The 26008-nt window shown below is 36.7% G+C and overlaps 1 protein-coding gene across 3 annotated transcripts in view; it reads right to left on the bottom strand.

Annotated features, from left to right (window-relative positions):
* IMMP1L (inner mitochondrial membrane peptidase subunit 1) overlaps positions 1 to 26008 on the bottom strand; it is a 61784-nt gene that overhangs the window by 6044 nt on the left and 29732 nt on the right. For all 3 annotated transcript variants that reach the window (XM_075545949.1, XM_075545950.1, XM_075545948.1), the window contains exons 3-5: positions 20271 to 20404; positions 18707 to 18795; positions 16942 to 17068 (exon numbers count right to left, since the gene is read on the bottom strand). In XM_075545949.1, the coding sequence (XP_075402064.1) occupies positions 16942 to 17068; positions 18707 to 18795; positions 20271 to 20375 (321 nt within the window). In that variant the 5' untranslated portion in view covers positions 20376 to 20404. The remainder of the gene's footprint in view (positions 1 to 16941; positions 17069 to 18706; positions 18796 to 20270; positions 20405 to 26008) is intronic.

Below are 26008 nucleotides of genomic sequence, written 5' to 3'. Positions count from 1 at the left end.
TAATGAGAGAAGACCTGATAAGCTGCAGGAGGACAGCAAGAACATCATACATGAAGAAAGCAAATGGTCATTAAAAAAACAGGAACGAAAGAAAATATCAAAGCGGATGTCAGAAAAGACCCTTGCTTTTAATAATAGAGCAGCTAAGGCAAATGGAATAAATGATAAAGTCAAAGAGCTCAACATAAAATTTCAAAGGGCAGCTTGAGAAGACAAAGTAAAATATTATAATGAAATATAAAAAGACCTAGAGTTAGAAAACCAAAACAGAAAGATATGATCAGCATATTTTAAACTGAACTAAAGAAAATGTTTCACGCCTCGAGTTACAAGATTGAAAGATTCTATAGACAAACTATGGAATGATGCAGGAAGCATCAAAAGAAGGTAGAAGGAATACACAAACAGCAAGAAAGAAAACTAGTCAGCATCCAGCCACTTCAAGAGGTAGCAATGAGGAAGAACAGTAGGACTGAAGGAAGACGTCTAAATTGCACTCTAAGAATTAGCCTTAACAAGGCTCAAGAATTGATGGAATACCAACGGAAATGTCTCAACAAGCTGACACATCACTAGCAGGATGCACTTGTCTATGCCAGGAAATTTGGAAGATAACTACTTGATCAACTAACTATAAGAGATCCATATTTGTACCCAAGCCAAAGAAAGGTGTCCAACAGAAAGCTCAAATTGTAGAACAATATCATTGATACCACATTCAAGTGAAATGTAGTGAAGTTCATCCAACAACAGTTGCAGCAGTACACAGAGAGCTGCCAGAGATTCAGGCCAGACTTGGAAGAGGAAATGGAACAAGGGACAGCACTGCTGATGTCAGATGAATCCTGGCTACAAGTAGAGAATACCAGAAAGAAACTTTCATTTCATTACCAAACTAAAGGCATTTGACTGGGGATCTAACAAATTATGGGTAGCTCTGAGAACAATGAGAATACCACTTCACTGTACTCATGAGGAACCAGCACACGGATCAAGAGGCAGTTTTGTGAAAAGAACAAGAGAATAGAAAATCAACAGAAGAGAAAATCAAGAAAGGTGAGTGTCAGGGTTGTATCCTTTCACTACAGTTATTCAATCTCTATGCTGTGTAAGTCATCTGAGAAGGTGGATTATATGAAAAGTGGGACATCAGGATTGGAGGAAGGCGTGACCACCTTGGACATGCACTTGGCACAGCCTTGCCTGCTGACCGTGAGAAGGACTTGAAAACTTACTGATGAAGACCCACGATTGCAGCCTTCAGCATGGGTCACACTCGGCACAATGAAAACCCAAATCCTCACAATCTGACTGTTGTGTAGAAGACCTTTATGTTTTGTAAAACATCTACTTTTAGACAGTCAGAGGACTATTTTTTTAATCATTTTATTAGGGGCTCATACAACTCATCACAATCCATAAATACATCAATTGTGTAAAGTGTATTTGTACATTCGTTACCCTCATCATTCTCAAAACATTTGCTCTCCACCCAAGCCCCTAGCATCATGTCCTCATTTCCCCCCTCCCTCCCCTCCCCTCTCCCTCATGCACCCTTGATAATTTATAAATTATTATTGTGTCATATCTTGCTCTGTCCCACATCTCCCTTCACCCACTTTTCTGTTGTCCGTCCCCCAGGGAGGAGGTCAAATGTAGATCCTTGAAATCGGTTCCCCCTTTCCAACCCACCCTCCCTATGCCCTCCAAGTATTGGCACTCACACCACTGGTCCTGAGGGGATCATCTGTCCTGGATTCCCTGTGTTTCCAGTTCCTAACTGTACCAGTGTACACCCTCTGGTCTAGCCAAACTTGCAAGGTAGGATTCGGAACATGACAGTGTGTGTGGGGGGGGAGAGGAAGCATTTAGGACCTCACACTATTTTATGAGGATAAGTCTCTATTCAGTAATTGTAATAGTCTTAATTCTTTATAGCATAGTTATAATTCAAGCATTTGCTGATGATTAATACTTGGAAATTCTTCCAAACACAGTAACTGACGCTAGCTAGATCCCTTTTGTGGCATTTATATCCTAACGTTTTTAGCTGAATAAGTTGAAGTATTATCTCTGAAGTAATAGAATGCCTCAAAGAAGCTAATGAATGATTATAATGAATCTTCAAAGAAAGCCAAAAGGTATAGCATCTGGGGTCTTAAAGGCTTGAAGGTGAACAAGCAGCCATCTAGCTCAGAAGCAGCAAAGCCCACATGGAAGTAGCACAGCAGCCAGTGCGATCACGAGTTGCCAAAGGGATCAGGTATAAGGCATCATCAGAAAACAAAACAAAAAAAACCTTACAATAGTGAATGAAGGGGGAAGTGCAGAGTGGAGACCCAAAGCCCATTTGTCGGCCACTGGAGATCCCCTCACAGAGGGTGCTAGGGGAGAAGAGTCAGTCAGGGTACGACCTAGCACCGATGAAGAATACAGCTTTCCCCAAGATCCTGGATGCTTCCTCTCCGACCCCACCCACTATCATGATCCGAATTCTACTTTGCGAGTCTGGCTTGATCATCGGATGTAAACTGGTACAGTTATGAACTGGAAAAACAGGGAATCCAGGGCGGATGATATCTTCAGGACCAGGGGTGTGAGTGGCGATACTGGGAAGGTAGAGGTAGAGTGGGTTGGAAAGAGGGAATGGATTACAAGGATCTACATTTTACCTCCTCTCTGGGGGATGGACAACTGAAAAGTGGGTGAATGGAGACATCAGACAGGGCAAAATATGACAAAATAATAATTTATAAATTACCAAGGGCTTATGAGGGAGGGGGGAGCGGGGAGGAGAAAAAAACGAGGACTAGATACCAAGGGCTTAAGTGGAGAGCAAATGTTTTGAGAATGATGAGGGAAAAGAATGTACAGATGTGCTTTACACAATTGATATATGTATGGATTATGATGAGAGTTGTAACAGCCCCTAATCAAATGATAAAAAAAATAAAATAAAAAATTTTAAGGCATTAAAAGAACCCTAAGCCACGCTTTCTCCTTTTCCATCAGGAGTCTACTTCCGAGCTATGGTAAAGCCCAATCTCTGGGCTGCAGGAAAGAATGGAAGCTCTGCTTCTCAGCTGTACTTAAAGGAGTCTACTTAAAACCCCTCCTTTCTATGCAAGCAACACATGTAATTGCCTCATGGCCTGCGGGTGTCCATTCAACAAAAGAGGCTTTTGTGAATCAACCCACAGGTGTTACCTTTCCTGAATCAAGTGAAATCTGATGAAAGAGTCCACAGTATCAAATAACACATTTACTAAACTATAATCAAACTCATTTAATTAAGAAACATCTTATTAAGAAAAAGTTCTAATTGAGGAGATACTTGTATTTTTGACCCTTTAAATGCCTCACAACAGCAAATCCTATGACTAACTTTAAATTCCTAGTCTCTTTGCCACCTATCTTAGCAGCCCTAAAAGACAGAACAGGGCTTCCTTCCCCTTCGGGGGTTTCCCAGGCTGTAAATCTTTACAGAGAAGAAAGCCTCATCTTTGCCCCTAAAGCTGCTAGTGGGTTTACATTTCAGATCTTTCAGTTAGCAGCCCACCAAGTAACCCACTCTACCACGGACTCAATGAGTCTGTGGAGATTACACAGACTTTTCCATCAGCAGTTCAAGACCACCAGCCACTCCTTAGGAGCAAAATGAGGTGTTCTCTGCTCCCAAAGGTGCAGCTCTGAAACTGTCGCTGTGAGTTAGCTTCAATTCAATTGCAGTGTTTGGATTTTTAAAATTTTAGTTTGTTGTTTGGTGAAGCCGAGTTAATTCCTCCTCTTTGGTGACCTACAGGACAATGTTAGAACTGCCCCCTAGGGTTTTCTGTTAAAATCTTTACTGTTACAATCTTGAAAATCCACAGCGGCAGGCCTGTCCTGTCCTATAGTCTGTAAGTTGGAATTGATTCAATGGCAGGGAATTTGGTTATTATTATCGTTAAGAAGCTCTGGTGGTGCTGTGGATTATGTGTCAGGAGGTTTTCAAGACTATGATCTATTGGACCAAGATTGCCAGACCTTACTTCTGAGGCACCTCTAAGTGGGTTTGAACCACCAACCTTGAACCATTTGAGTCCAGCCTTTAATCATTGAGCCACCAAGGACTCCATTATTCAAACAGCACCAGCAAGAGCTGTAAACAAAGAGGAATATGTAAAAATGTAAAGCATTACATCCTCTAAGCTATAATCAATTAGAGAAACTTTTTAGAATGCAAAGCTAAGAACATTATCAATCTTTTAAAACCATGGGAGTTACTCACATGTCAGTTATGGATGTCTTTGAAAGCAAACTCGGTGTTCTACAAATCATTGTCATTGTTGTCTACATGCAATCTACCTGGGCTAATTAATTAAGGCAGGTGGAGTTATTCATTAAGGCAACCTGGAGTTCTGATGCAGGGGCTCCCAAATGCTAGCTCATGACCAAGGGACTGAATTTATCAGGGCCAGGTACGGGTCCAGTTAACACGCTGATTGTTTCAGTGGGTACTCTCCCTACAGTCCTACACTCTCCCCGCCTCCCCTCGTTGGAAATCCCGCCATCTCACTATCCTATCTACTTGTTTCTCGGTGCCCTTTCCCTTTTTAAATGGCACCCCTTCAGGTTCACAGCCAGTCACCCAGGAGAAATGCACACCAAGTTTCAGTAGACTACAGGGGTGGGTGTTCTATTAATAAGTTCTCTGCCATTGTTGAATATCTCGACCCCATGTGTAGATTTACAGTTTGGGCAAAGACTTGGCTTGCTCAGTTTCATAGGTATTGCAAGGTAACCTCCTTTATCTTATCCCAAAGTACTAAACACCTCCATCCAACCTGAGCTATAATCTTGGATGTGCTGTGTGACACTGTGGTTAAGGAAACAGTCTAAGGAGACATAATCATGAGTTGAAAATGTAATTCTGCCACTTACTAGCTAAGTATCTTGAGCAAGTCATTTAAACCTCTTCTATACAATTGAGACTAAGAATTTCCTCACAGGAATATTCTGAGAATCAAGTGAGATAACTTAAGGCTCTGGGCACTCAATCAGTATTCATTAAATATTACCTATTGTTATCAGTAGTTATCACAATTACTGGTATGAATGCCTATTGGGCATTCCTTTTTCCTTGATTTCTGTGTAATATTCCCAATTATCTGCTAAGTGAGCCTTTGCTATTTTACTTTGATTATGTGGTTTTGGTTATTTTCTTTTGCACTGTATCCAAAGAGACAGAAGTCTTTCGATTGAATCTAATATAATTAAAAAGGTATACTTGTAAGTGCCATATTAATTATGCTGATTCAGTGCAGTTCTATTTTTCCAACCAAATCTTTCTAGGTCAATAGTGAAACTAACATTTTTATTCTTTTAACAGCCATCTTCACATCATGCAGTGTTTCATAACTCGAATGTGTCCTTCTGACACATCCATTTCTTCAGAAGCATTCACTAACTATTATTCAGAAGGGAAAAGTGGTTGGGATTAAAGTCAACAAAGAGGATGAGCCATCTGTAATGTCCCAATCCTACGGGATTCATTGGTTCGGAGTTTTTTTTTCTTTTCTATTTGTCAACAAAATACTACCAGTTGTTTTGAGTTAGTATGTAAGAGTAATATTTCATAATATCATTTCAGAAGTATCTTTGTAGTTTTATTTTAATATAGCCTGATCTTAAAGAAACATCTCAGGTGTGGCAGGGAGGGTACCTGGTCTGGGAGTCACAGGAGATAGAATGCCAGTCAGCACCTTCTATTAGCCATCGTTTTCCATCACCACCCCTGAACAATATTCAATAAATCACAACTAACAGCCTCAGGTGCTCTTTCCTGATATTTGCTGCAATGTAATGTACACTTACATCCTCATTTTCCAATAGATAGTTCTGCCTCAGTGAAACACAGGATATTTCAGAAGGTAGTGGACGATAGTGGTAAGCATTAATGCGCTTTTTCATTTGAAAAACAATCCTAAATAATAAAAGAGATGATGCTGTTTAAAAGACCTACTAATCGGTTTTGAACAAATTTCTACTTCTGGAACTTCAAATAATTTTTCATTTCTCTTTTAAATCATTTTATTGGGGGCTCTGACAGCTCTTAAAATAGTCCATACATCAATTGTATCAAGCATATTTGTACATATGTTGCCATCACCATTTCTAAAACATTTTCTTTCTATGTGAGCCCTTGGTATAAGTTCCTCCCACCCATCTCCCTCTCCCATCCTGATGAATCCTTGATCAATTATATATTGTTATTATTATTTCATTTCTTACACTGTTCACTGTCTCCCTTCACCCATATTTCAAAAAAATTTTCCCAAAAGTCAAAACTCAATCCTATATGAATTCCTATAGATTAATCTCCATTTCTCTTTTTTAAATCTCTTATGGTCTTTATGCATAACCTCAATATACAGATTGGCTAGAAATCTAGCTGACCTATTTATATCTGAACTAGAATTAGAAATACAAGATCACAGGTAGAAAGGAGTTTAGATTCCAGAAAGACTGATAAAATAAACTATGTAGATAATTTTTAGTACTTGATGTTACTAGGGCATTTTTTGGTCATTGTTTTACCTGGCCTTTTTTTTTTTTGTTTAAAACCTGGCTTTTTTTGACAGACATTTTCCCTACTTGTAATTGTGCTCGTCAAAACACAACTCTAATGTTCCAAACCCTGAAAATTATTTCAAATGAAATCTAACTTGTGAATACAAGATTGCAAATTAGGCATACAGATGACAGATGACATTTTTTGTGATGGTGCAGGATACAAAGGAAGTAGCTGAGGATCTTTAAAAAGTAAGACTGATCTCCTAAGCATGAGAACATGAAAGCATTGTTTTGACTAAGCGATCACGAAAACATATTGTGGACATCAAAGAGGGAAGTGAAGCAACCAGATGTCGTTTTGGGAAAACCATTGGTTTTCTCATTTGCTAAAATAATTTAAAGTACAATATATTTTCTGCTTATTAGATTGTGTTTTTACTTTATCCAAAACAAACTCTATCTTCCTTCCATTTCCCATATCAGTACCTAGCCCAGAATTCCCTATCTTATACTCTGCCTAGTCTGTTGAAGCGAGAAACCTAGCTGTCACTTGTGAGCCATTCAATTCTCTCTCTCTCTTTCTCTCTCTCTCTTAGCATTTCCTTAATCTTTCTCCAATCTCTGTGCTCATTTCCATGCTCAGTGTTATTATCTCAGTTATGTCTCATCACCTTTAAACGGTCTCTCTGCTTTAGTCTCTTTTCACTCCAACCCATTCTGTAATTAGACTACACTAATATCCAGATGACCTTCTAAAACATATGTCTGATCATGTCATCTCCCTGCTGGAGACATACAGGAACTCAGCTCTACTTATCTTTTTGTTTCCACCTCTTTTCAATATCTACCTCTCTACACTATGTTGGAGCCACATAATGCTACATTTTCACTCGTAAATCTTCTGAGTCACTGTTGCTTTGCCTAACTGCTACTTACCCTTCAAAACTTCAACTCAAGTATGACCTCTAATAGGAATTCTCCAATTTACTTCACCCTATATAAAAACTACCTGTGTCTTATCAAAGTACCCTGTGTGAAATTCAATCACACCATACTCTAATCCTGAGCCTGCTTCTCCCTCTTGATTACGCACCACTAGAGCTGTGGTAGCCAATACGGCAGCCACTCAGAAACCAAACCAAACCAACAAAACCCCCAGACCCACTAAACTCACTGCTACTGTGCCAATTCTGACTTATAGAGGCCCTATCGCCATTAGTCACATTAAAAAAGAAATAAATAAACCCACTACCATCAAGTTAACTCCGATGCATTTAAAATCTTTGTAGGGTTTCCTAGGCTTTGCAAATATATATAAAAAGCAGCAACCTTATCTTTCTTCCATAGAGTGACTCTCGAGAGAGTTTGAACTGCTGACATGTAGTTAGTCCAAAGCTTTCCCACTTGCACTATTAGGATATTTACATTAAAAATTTTACAAAATTAAAAATTCATTTCTTTAGACTGACAAGCCATGTTTCATGTACTCAATAGCATGTGTACCTAGTGGTTACTATATTGGACAGTTACAGATAGAATAATTAATTCTCTCATTACAAAAAATTCTGTGAAATAGTGCTAAAGGCATACTTGGCCTACTGCATATTAGCAGGCCCAAAAATACATAAATGTCAATAAATGTGGGTATAATGAACACATCAATAAACAAGAAAAAGGAAGGGTTATAAAGTTAGTGTCTGGAAAATTTTGCCAACCCTGTAAATCTTCCTAAAGGCCACTGAAGTATATTTCTCTTTTCCTCCTCTACCCTCCCTTGCCTGCCCCTCCCAAAAAATAAAAACCCACCAGCATGCATCTTGGTCCAGTGGTACTAGCCTCTCCTGAGGCATCCCCCTGGATGATTCGTTAATGGTTGATATGATGCTGGGATTGTTTTGAGATTGTGTACATTTGTAGTTTAGGTCAGAAGAGTCCCTATCAATCTATGCCCTTAAACTTATCTGGACTCTCTTTACAAAGGAAATTCAAGTCAAATTTCAAGCCTCAGCAGGCTACAAAACTCTTCTCTAATAGTTTCTAAATTAGACTCATTGCAGAGCCATGTGCTCATACACACTATACGGCAAGGACTGCCCAAAGTCCAGGGGAGAAAATGCAACTAAAAGAGATTGGAATTTTTCTATGAACTTTTGAAACTTCCTCATATACACAGACACACATTCATATTTATATATACGTAAGCACATATAACTACATCAAAATATTAGAAAATAAAATTAATTTTATTATCAATCAATTCAGCACTTAACAAATTATTTTGGAAATGTTCAGAAGACATAAAAATGCTTAAGTTGTGGGACTCTCAAAGATGATTCTTTAGTGTTAACATCTACCAAAAAAACTATCTCCGACATGGAAACAATAAGTCATATTTATCTTAATTGTGTTAGCTATAGAATAAAAAAGCCACGTCATCTCCTCAGTGAACTTCATTTTAGGAAAAGAGTAAACATATTTTCCCCACATCAGCTGCACTCAAGGCATTAGCAGCACCTGATTGATTGCCCTGGGAGCCGTTGCTGAGAAATGGATGAGTAGCACAGGGTTTTATCACTATCGTCTGCAAAAAGCAAGTCCCTCATTTAGATAGCCTAGTTGTAATAAGTGACATTACTAGGTAATTCTTCTACTTAAATGACATAAGGATTTAGTGTATCAGCAGCTTATAGTACACAAACCCTTTCAATCTGATGAGTCCTCCACCTTTCTGTTTATAATACAAGTAGCAATAGAAGACCATATGGTTGTGACTTTTAGCCAAAGTAAATGACACTAAAACAAACAGAAAAACAGCATTAGGATGTTCAGGGCCTGAACTATCAACTAAATACACAGTACCCATTACGGAACTATTAGTACAAACAATATAAAGTGACCATTTTCTAAATGCAGTCTAATTAGTGAGACTTTTCCATATTGCCAATCAGTTATATATTTAAACATTTTCTAATATATTAGACACCAGCTGTATTACTGGTACATTGTCCTATTTCCAAGTCCTCTTTAAAAACTGCACCACCAGAGCATCGCTGAAACAATTAGTTCTTTCTGAAATATAAATTACAACAATGATTTTGTTGTTATTATAACATAAAATTTGTAAAGAAAAATCTAAGTAATACTTCATTCCTATTCACCTACCAGTTTTCTACTGTGGTAGCAGACTATCGTTGGCTGAATAACTATGTACGTTTTGTCTAATACTGAAATAAGTGGGATCAAGAATGTAACAACAAAAAAAATGTATAGAGCTTGACCTTGTGGTGAGCTCGAGAGTAAAAATAAAACCATGTATTTTACTAATAAGTATAAATCTTTTTCCTGTAACAGTGGCAAAATACTGTTATGTTCTAACCATAAAAATATACTGAAATCTCCATAATCATATTTCTTTTAATTTTCAATTTTCAATACAAAGTGGTTTCCATGGTTTAGAATAAATATTTCAATAAATATTTAGAAAATGATTCTTCATATTAAAATTAAATATTGGATAGCAGAAATTTCTACCTAAAGGCAATTACAAACTCAAGGCAATAGCGTTACGTACTATCTGCCAACCAATTAAAGGATCAAAAGAGTAAGATATCTGTACAGTAGTTAATTAGCAGTATGTCCAAAAAGCACAAATATTTTCTACCCAAATGTAGAAAACTATTAGTATTGTCACAGCCTAACAGGCAATGGATCTTGCAAAAGGCGCCCTGGTGATGTAGTGCGCTGTGAGTCAGCAATTAACCACGTGGTTAGTAGTTTGTCCCTACTAGCCACTCTGCCGGAGTACAAGGCGTTCTGCTCTCATGAAGATTTGCAATCTCGGAAGCCCCCAGGGGCAGTTCTACACTGTCTCAGGATCACTGGGGGCCACAATGGCCTCGATGGCGGTTAGTTTCGTTTTCTGGTTTGGTGAGGATATTGCCAGGAGCCTTGGTGGGGCTGTTGGTTCAAGGCTGGAGGCTCAGACTCACAAGCCCCTGAACTGAACAACAATAACGGAGAAAACAAGAGTAGCTAACGAAGGAAGGAGACAGCAGGCCTCAGTGAGTCTTAGGAATAAAGCAAAAGCAACAGGAGAGACAAAGAAAGTGAGACGGAAGTATTTGGCTTGTTTGAGGAACAGTATGAAGAATGAGTTCTGGAACCTGCCTGGCAGTTCAGGGAGGGATTTGTCATAAGGTCTTAATTAAGTACTAGGAGACCTTTGATTTTCATTACTGCCAAGATAGGAGTCGTGGATCCTCAGAGAGGCATCACTGCTCGCTTTAGCTACTGTGTGGACAAAAGTAGATGAGGTAGGAAGACAAGACTGCAGGGAAAGCAGTTCAGAAGTTTTACAGTAAGAGATGCACAACTTGCAGGACATGGGCAGTGACGGCAGCAAGCAATGGTCTTATTCTGATTGTATTTAGAAGGTACAATCATCACGATTAAACCCTCTAACGCCAAGCGCGCCGTTTTTGTAACATTTAATGGAAACCTATCGGGTACCGAAATTATGAAGTTTTTGGAGTCGACGACGATGTGGACGACCTCATCGCACTTTGCTAGTACACATGCACACCGCTAGTCACACCTCTTAGCTGCGGACTGCTTGAACAGCGGCACGCTTTGACCAACTGTGCATTTGTGGTTAAAGTGGTCGCTGGCGTTCAGTGAATTTTACGATCATTTTCAATCTAGTGAAGTTTTAGTGTTGGTATTTTTTGTATATTTTCATAAAATTGTAGTTTTTATGTCAAAGGTGTCATACTCATAAAAACTATATTCATTTTATTTCTGCTTTTGCAAAACATAACAAATTTATTATGTTCATCTTTTGAATTGACAGTGACAAAAATTACCAATGCATGGATTGTGATTTGTTTTATGGAAAACAGTGAATTTATGACCTAGATGGAAGCGGTACAGACTCAGACATGGAACTAGATGCTAATGTGGATGAAATTGGTAAATAAAATGTGTATTATATTTTAAAATTTTGATTTTACAATATAAAATTTTAATTATATTGCTATTCAAACTATTTTGATAAAAATATTTCTTTTTTCCCATGATAGGAAGTGAATATACCTCCGATTATTCTAATTGGGATGAATTAGAAGACCTCGTAGTTAGTAATGATAATACTAGTGACGATGAGTTAGAAACTTCATTTGTTGAAGTTGACGAAACAATTCCAATAACTACAAGTTCAAAGCCATCTCCATCAGGAAATAGAAGAATTCCTTTTTGGCGGCAAATTTTTAGAGACAGTACAGCTAGACCTATCTCTGAATGGTTAGGACAGAGAGTTTTCTGGGATAGTAAAATGTGCTGTTGAATATTTTAGGTATTTTTTTCTCGAAGGATATAATTACTCATATTGTCGACCAATCAAATCTTTATGCATTCCAGCAAAATCCCAATTAAACCTCTTGCACTGAGTAGCCAGGAACTTGAGTAATTTGGGGGTACACGGCTTGATTTGATAGACTCACTAATTGCACTGTACAGAATTCACATCAGATCGAAAAACATTATCACAAATTATTTTTTCCAAAAAAATTATGTTTTCATTTTGTAGATGTGACTATTGTGAACTCTTAGCTAAAAAAATTCAAAGTCTGCAAGAGTTCAAAATGAGCATCGACGAAGCTCTACTTCTTGAAGGACAAAGCAATAGACCAACAAAAGGAGGCAGCCCTTCTACTGGCTTCACTGATGTTGAGTTTGCTGACAAAAAGAGAAGAGGTCTGGCCACCAAAAGGATCCCTGGAAGAGATACCCGTTTGGATGGTCTTCAACCTGAGACTGATGGTCTTACCCTGAGGTCACAAACAGAGGAAGATGCAAAAATATAAATTGCAAGAGTGCACCAGTATTTTTCTGCAGCAAATGCAAAGTTCATCTTTGTTTCACACTACCTAAAATTATAAACAAATAAATTTTGTATTATATTTTATAAGTAAAATGAGTTTTCAGATTGTTTTTTTATTTAATAATATGAAAAATTCATTTTTTATTCTTGTATTATAAATCCATGGAGGAATGTGACAATTTGATTACACTTAAAAAACATTGCAAATTTTACATTTTAAAATATATTTTGGTTCTTATATATATTGATAACTATGAAAGTAAAGAATAAACAGAAACATTTTTTCCCTGAAATTAAAAATCCCGGTGTTACAGGGTTAATAATGGGTTGTATGTGGAGGTGTATCAAGGAAGACTCCAAAGTTTACAGCCTGAATATGTAGCTAGCTGACTGTGCTGTGAATGTTTGTTCAAAGAGTCATGAGGCGAAGAAAAATAGAGACTGTAGGACATTACATTGGAGAAAATAAGCAAATGATTAGATATATGAGCTTGGCCTTCAAAGTATATACAGATACAAATTTGAGACTCAGATATTTAAAATCATGAGACAGGAAGAAGTCATTTAAAGTGCAACTGTATATAAACAAGAGAAGTTTTAAAAAGACCCTTAGTCACTCTAGCATTTGGAAAGTGGGGTCATGAGAAGACAAGAGCAGAGGTGGACTTAGAAACGGATAGACAGGAGAAAACGGAGAGACAGTGGAGGATTCACTATGCCTGCCCTACTCCCACCCTCCAAAAAAATGAAAGTGGCTTTTAAGAACTATTTCAAATACCAGTACAATTAGGAGAGAATTGACCACTAAATTGATAACAGGGAAATCAATAGTAACCTTGATTTTAAAAAGAAGTTTCAATAAATTGCTGGGGCTCAAAGCTTAATTAGAATGAATTCAAGAAAGAATATGAGACTCAAATGGAGTCAGTAAATATGAAAAAAAATATGTAAAAACTCTTTCCGTATAGGAGGATGTGGTGTCAAGAGAATTTTAAGGGTTTGTCTATTTAGCTAGAAGATTTTACAGCATGGTGGTTTGTCCATTGAAGTTCACTATATATCATAATTCCTAGCTATATCAGAGTTTCACTATGGATTAAAATTGTAGCCCTGAACAATTACAAAATGTTATCCTTATAAAGAGTATAAAGTTTTATTCTTGATAGCTTTACAATGAAGTTTTACTGTACTTCTAGAGCCCTGGGACAGTTTCCTAAGGAGATAGAGACTAAATTTAATAGGTATTTACCTTACCTTTGCCTGCTGAGGAAACCAACAGGAGAATGCTAATGCATTCTGTGAGTTTCTATTCACAAAGAATGGGAATTCCAGAACACTTGATTGTGCCCATGCAGAAGCTATACATGGATCAAGATGCATTATTCAAAGAGGACAGAGGCATATTGTGTGGTTTAAAATTGGAGAAGGTGTGTGAAACTTGTGCTCTTCCACTCTTGTCTCTTCATGCTGTATATTTAACAATCTGCGAAGCAAGACAGTCTGAGGAGGAATGTGCACTCAGACTTGGAGAAAGACTCATGAATAATCGCTGATGTGCAGTCGACACAACCTACTTGCCTAAAATAACGATCATTTGAAGTAGCTACTATTGAAAGTCAAAGTCTAGAGCCTTCAGTATAGATTATACCTGAACACAACATGACATGTTTATCACTAGACTCATACACAATGTAAAAGTAAGTGGATAAAAATTGAAAACATTGATTTCATTCTAATTGGATCAACAGTTAATGTCCACGGAAGTTAGCAGTCAGGAGATCAAAGACTGTTGATGAATCTCTTTAAAGTCTTGGAAATCAAAGACATTACAATGAGGATTAAAGTACACCTGGCCCAAACCATGGTCTTTTCAATATCCTCATAGGCATGCAAAAGCTGAATAATGAAGGAATAACAGATGTATTTGAATTGTGGTATTGTACAAGAATGTTCAGTATGGACTGCCAAAGAATGAAGAAATCGGCCTCCAAAGAAATATAGCCAGAATGTTCCTTAGAAGTGAGGACGGCAATGTCTGAACACATTTATTCCTAAGATGAGCCATCAGCAAAGACCAACTGAAGAGAATGACATAACAAGGGAAACCCTCAGGGAGACAGATGGACACACTAGACACACAATGAACTTAACATACAAAAACATGAAAATGGCATAGAATCACCTTCCCATCTGCTACACATGCATAAGGATGCCATGAGCAGAGATAACTCATCAGCGGCTAACAATATTTGAACATTCTCCTACTTTCAAATATCTTTTGTTTTGTTTCTGCCAAGTAGCACCTCCAGTACCAAACTAAGGAGTTCCTGTAATGTAGAAAGTCAAGTTATTCAAGATGTTTGAAGGTGAACAGATTTGTTTATTTCAAGAACAGCAAATGAAGCTCCTGTCCCAGTAGCCAACGCCTCCCCACAGGCTAAAGAAAGAATTCCTGGCCCCAGCACCCTCAGAATGAGTAAAATCCACTAAATAGCACTTTGTTAGGAACTACTTCGTTTCCAATGTTTAATGTAAAAAATAAATCATGGTTTGCAAATGTTGCTCACCACAAAAACTTTCAGAACTCTGGAATGAATAAAATGGTTCCACGTCACTTACCCAATGACCTGCTTATATTCTTTTTTTTTTGTGCCAATTTACGAACAATGCTATTTCTTTCATATGCTAAACTCTATAATCTAAGTTCCAAATGAACATTTTGGTGTTTTGCCTGCTGAAGTCCCCAACAAAAGAATGTTTTTTTACCTGGAATTCAAAACACATTTAATAATGATAGTCTTTACTATGCACCTACTATGCACCTCAATCAGGATCTAAATGGCCATGTCATCATCTTACAAACAGCATGGTTTTTCTGAGAGGGTGCACAGGAAAGGGGAAGAAACCCATTTCATAAAGCACGGTACCCCATGTGCTGCTGAGATAACTGAAAGGGGCACCTAGAGGGGCAGACCCTGCAAACAGTCTGGATATCTTTTCAGAGTGCTCCAAACTCGGATGGATTTTGTGTTATAAATCGCCTAGATTAATGGAACGCATTTGCCACAGCGGCTCTGTAATTGCCCTTCTTACGGTATGAATAACTCAGGCTAGAACAAGTGTAGGGAGAGGGAAAACACAAGTGCTCAAACATCACTGGTTTCTCTTTCAGAAACAATACTGTCCCTTTCCTTTTACCATACAGTCATAACAAATACATTTTCCAGGAAGTATAATTTGATAAAGCTGAATTGGAAATAAGAGCTCTCTGTGGATATTTCAGGAGGGGAAACAATAGTATGGTGAGTACACATTCTGGAACCAGGCTACCTGTTTATGAGTCACAATTCTTTCACTAGCTACTTGAAATTGAGAACTTTAATTTAACTTCCTTATTTTCAAGTTTCTCATCTGTAAAACACCACTACTACCAACTTCATTGAGCTGCTGTTGTAAGCATTTTATAACTCAACCCTTGTAAAGAGTTTTGACTGTCAGACACAAAATAAGTTTTGGACAATATTATTATGCATGTGATATATGTATATATGCATGACATATAAACATGCCAAAACCAAGCTGAATGAAAGATTCCATTAATAAAATGGAAGTGTCTTGTAATATAGTCGTGCATACACATAAAATATTCAATTAATATTTTCCTCAAATAGAATTTATTCAAGAACAGAATTACTGATTCAAATGCTATACCTTAATAACTTTACATAAAAAGAAATATTCTGTTTGTTATATTCATAAAATAAGCCAAGCTATGGACTTTATTTGATATCACCATTTTTTCAATGAGTTTAGTCCCATTAGCTAGTCAGACCAAATTTCTAAGCTGGAGTCCCAGAGTGCAAACATTTATCATGTATCTGTTCTAACTTCTAACCTGTGACCATTACTCAGTCTTTTTCTTCTTTTTATGACCATGGTATTTTTATTGGGTACTGGTTAGTTATATTGTAGATATTATGTAGTTATGTCCCTGCTTTTGAATTTGTCCAATATTTTCTCATGACTAGATTGACATTATACTTTCTTTGCAAGAATACAAGAGAATTATGTGCCTTTTTAGTGCTTTCTATCAGGGGCTACATTATGTTGATATCTATTATTAATGAGGTTAATTTAACCCTGATAATTTGATTTAAGTGGCACTGATACATTATTCACTGTCAAGTTACTATTTTTTGCTTTGTAATAAATATCTTGGGAGACACACTTTGAAATTAAGCAAATACACTATTTTCCCATGAACTTTTGTTAAATAATCCTTCCATCAGTGAATCTTACCCAAAACAAATTTTATATAGGTTTTAAAAGGAATTGAAATACATGAAACATAATATCGAAGTTATTCTTGCTGTAAACATATTAAAGTTCTAGTGAATCAAGAATTTCTGTACTCAAACTATGATAAAATTATTGCCTTTTGTCAAGATGTTCAATTAGTATTAATCAATTAGGATAGTAATACATAACTGAATTGAAATGTTACTTACATAACTATGGCTTTTAAAGAAATCTGATGAACTACTGGTGTGGATTTTGTCTCCTTCCAAACCAATTACTCTTTTACAAATATTTGATTTGGGATCACTTGGACTTTTTGCAATCACAATGTCACCTCTGAGAGGGGAAAAAGCCAAAGAAAGATCAATATTTTATATTACACAAAAACACATATATAGTTTTACAATGCAATTTAAATAAAGCCACATCCTTTAGTTTCCTGTATACGGCCTTTTCCATACACTGACCATCTTTGTGGACATTTTCAATGACTTGCATTTTTGACTAATTTGATGGTTCAAATTCCAATGAAAAGAATGGAAAAGACATTAGAAGATTCCAAACTTTATTATAACTCCATAAAAATTATCATTTTGAACTATACATGCTATGTGTTAATTTCATGTCTAAAATTTTAGAATCCAAATTATGAAGAAACAATTCCATATAAATATTTACAAATTAACCAAATAAATATAACTTGTGAGCCTTTTACTGACTTGAGAACACATAAGTTAGAACATCAACTATGTTTCCCTAAAGCTCAAGGAATTGATATTAACATTATATAAATTATATACCCAACATAATTTACATTATAGTCAGAAAATTTATATTTAAGGAAAAAATTAGAATGTACACCAAAAGAAATGTTTCCAAAATTGCTAAAATATATACTATGAAAATGAACAAAGTTTGTTATCATACATAAGGTCACTAGGGATCGTATTACATCTGGAAAGCAAGATTCACAGAAGCAGTGACCATCCAATTAGTAAATGATCTAAGAAAGATCAGAATGAAAATGGAAAGGTGGAGACGAACGAAAAAAGGTCCTGTGCTGGGAAAAAAAGAACAAGATGTTCTTTCTGCATAAAACAAACAAAATCAGAAGTCTAAATTCTTTTTAATGACACCTATTTCAAAGCATTTCACATTACTCATACCTAATTCCAGAAATTTTATGTATTTGTAATAAAAGATGCAAATGCCAAAGTACTGTCAAAAGGCATTAAAAGAAAATAAAAGGAAGATTACAGTTGTACTGAAAGCCTAGTAGTTGCTACATACAAGTGTGAATATTCTAGGCCTTTTGATACTAAATTTTTAAAAATTAAGATTAATTAGATAGCAATCATTAAGTTAAAAAAGTAAGTGTTCAGAAGGGGAAAAATTTCTCTAGCAACTAAGTCAGAAAAATTTACAAAAATAATTTTTAAGTAGAAAATGAAATACACCATCTTCATCAGCAATTTTATAGAAAATATAGAAACATGATTTATAATGCTTTTTGAAACTAATCTTCAGAAGAGAGAGATAAGGCTATTATATCATGCAAGTCTATAATTTGGAGGCAATATGAGGAAGCGTCAAAAGTTCATGGAAAAATTTAACTTTTTATCCCATTTTTCCACGGACTTCTGATTTCCCTCACTTTTGCTCTTTTCTGAAATGAGATAAACAACTCTTGCTCATTACTCTGACATGTCAGTTTCAAACAACTTTGTAAAGATTGAAATAGTCTATATTCATGAGGACTTTAGGAATATTTGAAAGGGAAAAAAGTCCATGGTAATTTTATCTCTCTGAAAGCTTTTAACCAAATAATTAGAAAATATTTGACTCAAAATTTTATCTTGTTGATTAAATATTTGGTTGTTTATGAAGATACTTTAAAGATAGAAGTTAAGCTATTGCAGAAAACACACAACAGTACCTTCACTCGAATTTAAAGTATTTATGATGGAAATTTACCTTTTAATACCATAAAAATGTCGACTAAGATTTTCTGCAAAGACAATATCTGAATTTTGAATTGTAGGCTCCATTGATGGTCCAGAACACTAAAAAGAGAGGTAATTTTATAATTTGATTTCAAAATCTTTTTCAATTCAGCATATATTATATATACATATATTTAGCAGAAAGAAAATCCAATGTTCTTCAGCTTTGAAGAACGATATAGTAAGGCAGTTTCTCTGGGGAATGGTTCATGTTAAGTTGGCAGCAGTTAAGTCCTAAAACACAAGGATATATATTTATTCATATTATACCACAGGACTAAAATATCATTCTAAATTATTCTAGATTTTAGTCAACCCTATAACATGTAAGCTCCATGAAGGCAGAGAACTTGTCTCAAGTTTCCAGCTGTATAACCAAGTTCAAGAACAGTATTTAGAATAAAGCTGGTATTTAGTCAATATCTATTGAATGAATGAATGACGTGCTTGATTCTGTCAAATATCAGCCAGTGCTCATGATGTTAACTTACTAGCTGGCACGCTAGTCTTCCCAGGGAGTTGATACCTTTCCTCCTATTCCAAACAAATAGTTTACTCACTTGATGGACCTACAGCTTATGAAAAACACTAAGAGTGTCAAGATTTCCATATTTGCAAATCTTAAAATAATAACCTTCACATATACCATATCTCAAAACTGGAATAAATAATATCACTATCTAAATATTACCATCTCCAGTACTATGTGTAATAAAACCTTTAAATCAAAAGCTACAATGAAACTTCATGTTTGCAACCTCTGCAGCAAACTGGAAACGTCAAGTTGGCTTTATACAAAAATCCATTTGCCATATATCCTCGTGTATAAGCTGAGTTTTTCAGCACACCTTTTTTGTGGTAAAGTGATATTTGGGTCGGCTTATACTCGAGTACATATGGTATATAAAATAGAGTAGGCATGTGCACAGAGACAAAGGTATATTAATGGTTTGTTGGAGGGCTAGTTGTTACTATGTAAGTAAGACTGTGCTAAGTTTTTATTTAGAGTGATGAAGAACATTTGGAAATGGACAGTTAAAAACAAAGGTTAATATCAAGAATTTTGAAATTGGATAATCTGTGTTGAAATTCGAAGTCTGTTACTTACTAACTGTAGGATTACAAATAAAATACCACCAATTTGGAGTCTGAGTTTCCTCATATGTAAAATGAGTTAATATCTCACCAAATACATCAGATTAAATGAGTTAATAAAAGTTATCAAAACATCAAACAAATTCTGAATGGTGTAAGTAGAACTCAATAAATGCTTGCAATTATTTTTCTCATTAAATGATTAAGAGGGTCTTCCATACCCCGATGAGAATCGAAATAGAGAATTAGCGTTTATATCATTGCCAATTCAAGCATACTTTCTTGTATCTCAGAATTTGGAATGATTTTATGTTTTGTTTGTTTTTTTTATTTTATGTTTTAAGTTTCATACTTTATCTTCAAATCTTAATAGGAAAAATATGTGTTTTCCTGCCATTTAAAAAGTATATAAAATAATTATTCCTGAATGTGAAACTTACCATGACAACGCCACCAACGTATTCAAACGCACAATGAGCTATGCAGCCATACTGAATAGTGTAGCCGACAAGTCGAAAGCTTTTCCCCAGAACTCCGCGAAGCATACTTCTATGCAGAGTCTGCCACCACTGGCCTGACGGCAAATTTCAAAGTTTCATGATCAATACTATTTTTAAACACGTATGAAATAACTCTATCAAAAATTACTAAATTACTTTATAATCATATAGAATATACTAAATGATTAATACAATTTGGTACAGATAAGGTAAATTATCATTTTAATTTCTGGGAAAGGTATTTTATATGGCAAATTATAGTCAGTTTTTGATCTTCTGGAAAGAGATTATTAGAAAGCTAAGATATATATCTATGGATTAGATAACTAATATACTTTGAGCCATTCTGTCCCTCTCCTTATCTTGCTTGGTATTAAGGCAGATACTTAATAAATGATGTTAACTAGTTCAAGGTAAAGAAGCTTTTTCATATTGTTGTCTGTTATACCAGGGTTACCTCCTCCCAAAAAGGAATTTTTTTCCTTCCCCACCCCCAAAGCTACGCATTTAATTTTTTTTTACAAAACAACCTTATGACCTCCCAAGTACTCTCAATTACACTTAATACATTTGTCATATCTGTGATTCCATTATTGGAAACATTTTCCAAACTCATCTGTTTGGATGGCTGAGAACACCTCCCTCGTTTTTTCTTCACCTGTTCTACGCCACTTACATCACTGTCCTTTTATGTCCCTTGGCATTCACGGAAACAAAAAGAAGCTGCACACAGCGAGGTCAGGTGAGTACAGTGCAGGGGACAAGAGAGAAATGCTGTTTTTGAAAACAAAAACCAAAAATTGGCACACTTAGATGGCTGCATGAGCAGGTGCATTGTCATGGTGGCAAAACCAGTTCGGTGTCTGCCACAATTTAAGCCTTTTTTGTCGCACACTGTTATGCTACCTTTTCAGAACCTCTAAATAAAAGCTTGACTAACAGTCTGACCTGGTGAAACAAATACCAAATGCACTACTAGTTGACGTTTTCATCCTTTGGGGAAGTTGACAGATGTCCAGAACAAGGTTTATCATCAATAGACATTTTAATTTTTTTAAAACAAGAAAACCACTCATACACTTGAGTTTTCAGTGTAAGCTGTGTTCAACATCACAACAGTTTGTTTCCCAAGCAGAAAACAAAATTTCGCTGCCTCACACTATTCTCTTTAATCAACCATCACAAAAAATGAGGTTCAAGCGAAACTGCTTTTATAAAAAAATTTGCTGTGATCAGAGAGAACCTTCTCAGGCGACACCACCAGGTGCACGAACTCAGAGCGACTGATCCATGCTTGCTTAGCATGAAAGCATACTGTAAAAGCTCCACGTTGGTTTTCATTAACTCATATGATGTTTAATAAATTAATCAACCTCTCTGGTCCTCAATAAACTGGAAATAATAATATAATCTAGGAAGATCTTGATAACCGATTCAACAATATATGTCGAAGTACTTTGTAAATTATACAAATGCTTGCAGTTGTCAATTATTAACTACTGATGTGAATACACACAAATGAACCTGCATAAAGAACTATACAGAATTTCAAAGTCATATACATTTTAAATAATATTATTTGACATAAATATTTCTACTCTCTGCCCTCCCTTTCCATTTATCTGCTACAATCATCTTTAAGCATCTCTCATTTGATGGCTTAAATTTCAAGCCTAGGCTACTACACACTGGTTAATTAAATTTATTAAAAACACATCAATCATAATAATAAAGCATAACAGCTTCTCAATACTTACTATATGCCAAGTTTTACATGTAATATTTATAAGGAAGCAGATAGTACTTTTCTACCCTTGTTTTTAATGTTGAAACCGTGTCCACCCAACAAATGTACAAATGTGCGTGACACAATGGATGCATGCATGGATTGTGATAGGAGTTCCCAATAAAATGATTTTTAAAAAAATGTGTCCACTATCTCCTTACAAAAGGGTCACAGGGAGGAGATGAGCCAGTCAGGGTGCAGTATAGCACCTTTGAACCATCCAACTTTCCTCTAGTTTTTTAATGCTTCCTCTCCTCCTCCACCCGCCACCAGGCCACTCTCATGACCCTAACTCTGCCTTAAAATTCTGGCGAGACCAAAGCATGTTCATGGGTACAGCAAGAGCTGGAAACACAGGGAATCCAGGACAGACAAACACCCCAAGGACCAATATTGAGAGTAGCGATACCAGGAGGGAAGCGGAAGGTGGGGGAGAAAGGGGAAACCAATCACAATGATCTACATATAACCCCCTTCCAGGGGGACGGACAAAAGAAAAGTGGGTAAAGGGAGACATTGGTCAGTGTAAATCATAAAAAATAATAATAATTTATAAATTATCAAGGGTTCATGAGGGAGGGAGAGTTAAGGTGGGAGGGGGAAAATGAGCTGATACCAAGTGCTCAAGTAGAAAGAAAATGTTTTGAAAATGAGGGCAACAAATGTGCAAATGTGCTTGACACAATGGATGGATGTATGGATTATGATAACAGTGATACAAACCTTCAATAAAATGATTTTTTTAAGTGTCCACATGAACAGACATACATGTATCATGCACTGCTCATAGTTATACAAAAATAGTGCAATGCTTAAGGAGGGTAATTTACATGGGCTTATTCTCTGATCAAACAACCCTATCTTTAGAGATGTACAATATGATACAAATCTGAGTTAAACACTATGTGCACCGAGTTCTTCAAATTTACATGATCTGAAATATCAACTGAAATGTCTGTCTATAGTAAATAGGTTCATTAAAGTATGGAAATATACAGAAATATTTTAGAAGCAATATTTTGAAGAAATAGTAGCAGACAACTTTCTGAAACTAATTTAAGAAAAATTATTACTCACAAACCACCCAATGCCATTGACTCTATTTCAACCTGTTAGGTTTCTGAGACTGTGCTCGTCACATGAACAGAAAGCCTCATTTTTCTCGCATCGAATGGTTAATACGGTAAACTGCAAACTTTGTGATTAGCAGCCCAATACTTAACCCATGTCACCAAGATTCTTTAACTCATAAAAGCAAGGTATAAGTAAGTTACAATTTGGGGTGCTGGGAAAGAGGGAGGAGGGGGTCCAAGGGATGTTTAAAAATAAAGAAAAGTAAACCAGAAAATTAAAAAAAATGTTTACCTAACCTTTAAAGGAGAGGAATGGGAACAGGATGGAAAATTCAGAGAAAAGGATGAGACTTCTGCTTATAGTACAGTTTTAAGGCAAATATAAGATTTATATATTTAAATATCAAAGTACACAAAAAGGTGACAAGGCAAATGAAAAAATTAAAAACAAAAGAAAGAAATAAAAATTAACCGAGCAGTGTAAGTAGTTGAGACAAAGAAAAACAACTCCAAAGAGTGGCTGGGATGCAAACCAGCACCGGGCTAACACAAGACAAGAGTAGTACTAGAGAAGGAACCGAGGATATGCATATCTTTGGAAACATGGAAACACAGGAAGGTTTGAGAGCCAATAAGAACAATCCAATAAAGACAGACTACTAATGAGGATATAGTATAAGAGGTGGAAATGAGAAAACAGGGATGAAATGTATGACTAATAGAGAAGAGGGAGATTTCTAGGCCAACTGTGTGTGACATGTAACTTACATCAAACCAAACTTCTTGATGAAAACAACATCTGACGAAAGTAACAAAATACTACTGAAAGTCATTAGGCACCAAACACAATGGTTAAGCACTCAGCTGCTAACCAACTGTTTGGCAGTTAAAACCCGCTATCTGTTCCATGCGAGAAAGATGCGGCAGTTTGCTTCCATAAGATACCTTCAGGACCAGGGGTGTGAGGGGCGATGCTGGGAGAGTAGAGGGAGAGTGGGTTGGAAAGGGGGAACTGATTACAAGGATCCACATGTGACCTCCTCCCTGGGAGACAGACGGCAGAGAAGTGGGGGAAGGGAGACTCCGGATAGGGCAAGATATGACAAAATAACAATCTATAAATTATCAAGGGCTCATGAGGGAGGAGGGTCCGGGGAGGGAGGGGAAAAAAAAAGAGGACCTGATGCAAAGGGCTTAAGTGGAGAGCAAATGCTTCGAGAATGATTAGGGCAAAGAATGTAAGATGTGCTTTATACAATTGATGTATGTATATGTATGGATTGTGATAAGAGTTATATGAGCCCCTAATAAAATGTATAAAAAAGCAAAAATAAATTTGCAATTGAAATTTTTAAAAAAAGATCTTATTTGAAAATAAGCTTATTTGCTTTGTCACTGAGTTGGCATTGAATCAATGGCATTGGGTTGGGTTTTCGTTTTAGGCACCAAAGCAAGCGATGTGAAGGGTGAGGCCCTAAAACAAGGGAGGATCTTAAGGTTAGCCCCACATTCTACACCTGATCTTAGCCAAAAGGCCGAGAAGCGATGAGCTCCACATTCACATGGTCTTTCCCTGGTGGAATTTGCCAATTCACAGGAGGAAATAAGAGTCTTAACAGAAAACATTACCTGAGTCTGAGGTAGTAAGTGTTGGCTGTCAAAGTAACTGGTTTGTGATGGTAAGAGTTATGGAAAGGAACTGCAAGGAAGCCATGCAATTTCCCCTCAAGGCTTGACAAGTTTTTCCGCCGCCCCCCTTTTTTTATTAATCATTTTAAAGGGGGGGGCTCTTAAAAGTCATCTGACAATCCATTATTTAATTGTATTAAATGCAATTGAACATATGTTGTCATCAACATGTCCAGAACATTTTCTTTCTACTTGAGCCCTTGGTACCAGTTCTTTTTTCTCCTCCACCAGCCCACCCTATGAATCCCCAATCATCCCACCCTTGCGAATCCATGATCAATTATATATTATTGTTGTGTCTTACACTGTCATTGTCTCCCTTCACCCACATTTGTGTTATTCATACCCCTGGGGGTAGGCTACATATCCAACTTTCCTCTAGTTCTTTAATGCTTCCTCTCCTCCTCCACCCGCCACCAAGCCACTCTCATGACCCTAACTCTGCCTTAAAATTCTAGCTAGACCAGAGCATGTTCATGGGTACAGCAAGATGTGTTTCCTCTTTCTCCCCCCAAAATCCCCACCCCACTATCCCTCTACCCTCATGATATCACTACTGTCACTACTGACCCTGAGGGTTTTATCTGTTTTGAACTCCAGGGTCAAAAGCTTTTATCTTATCGATACCAATGTGTGTACTCAGGTCTAGCCAGATTTGTAAGGTAGAACTGGGACACGGTGCTGGAGGGAGGAAACACTCAGGAACTAGAAGAAGGATGTGTGTTTTGTCAGTGCTAGACTGAACCCTGGTTGAATCGTCCCTTTCTTGTAACCCTTCTGTGGGAGGGATGTCTAATTGTCCACAAATGAGCTTTGGGTCTCCACTGTAATCCCCCTCATTCACATTAATATAATTGTTTGTTTGGGATCTTTTGATACCTGATCTCGTCGACAGCTCATGATCACACAGGCTGGTGTGCGTCTTCCACATGAGCTTATTTGCTTCCCTGCTAGATGACTGCTTGTTTAACTTCAAGCCTTTATGACCACAGCGCTATATCTCTTTTGATAGCCAGGTACCATCCACTTTTTTCACCACATTTGCTTATGCACCCACTTTGTCTTGAGTGATCGTGTTCGGAAGGTGAGTATCAAAAAGTGCCAGGTTATTAGAACAAAGCGTTCTTGTG

Source organism: Tenrec ecaudatus, chromosome 4 (assembly GCF_050624435.1).
Source record: "Tenrec ecaudatus isolate mTenEca1 chromosome 4, mTenEca1.hap1, whole genome shotgun sequence".
Taxonomy (NCBI): Eukaryota; Metazoa; Chordata; class Mammalia; order Afrosoricida; family Tenrecidae; genus Tenrec; species Tenrec ecaudatus.
Note: the sequence above shows the minus strand (reverse complement) of the source record. Positions and strands in the feature narration are given on the sequence as shown.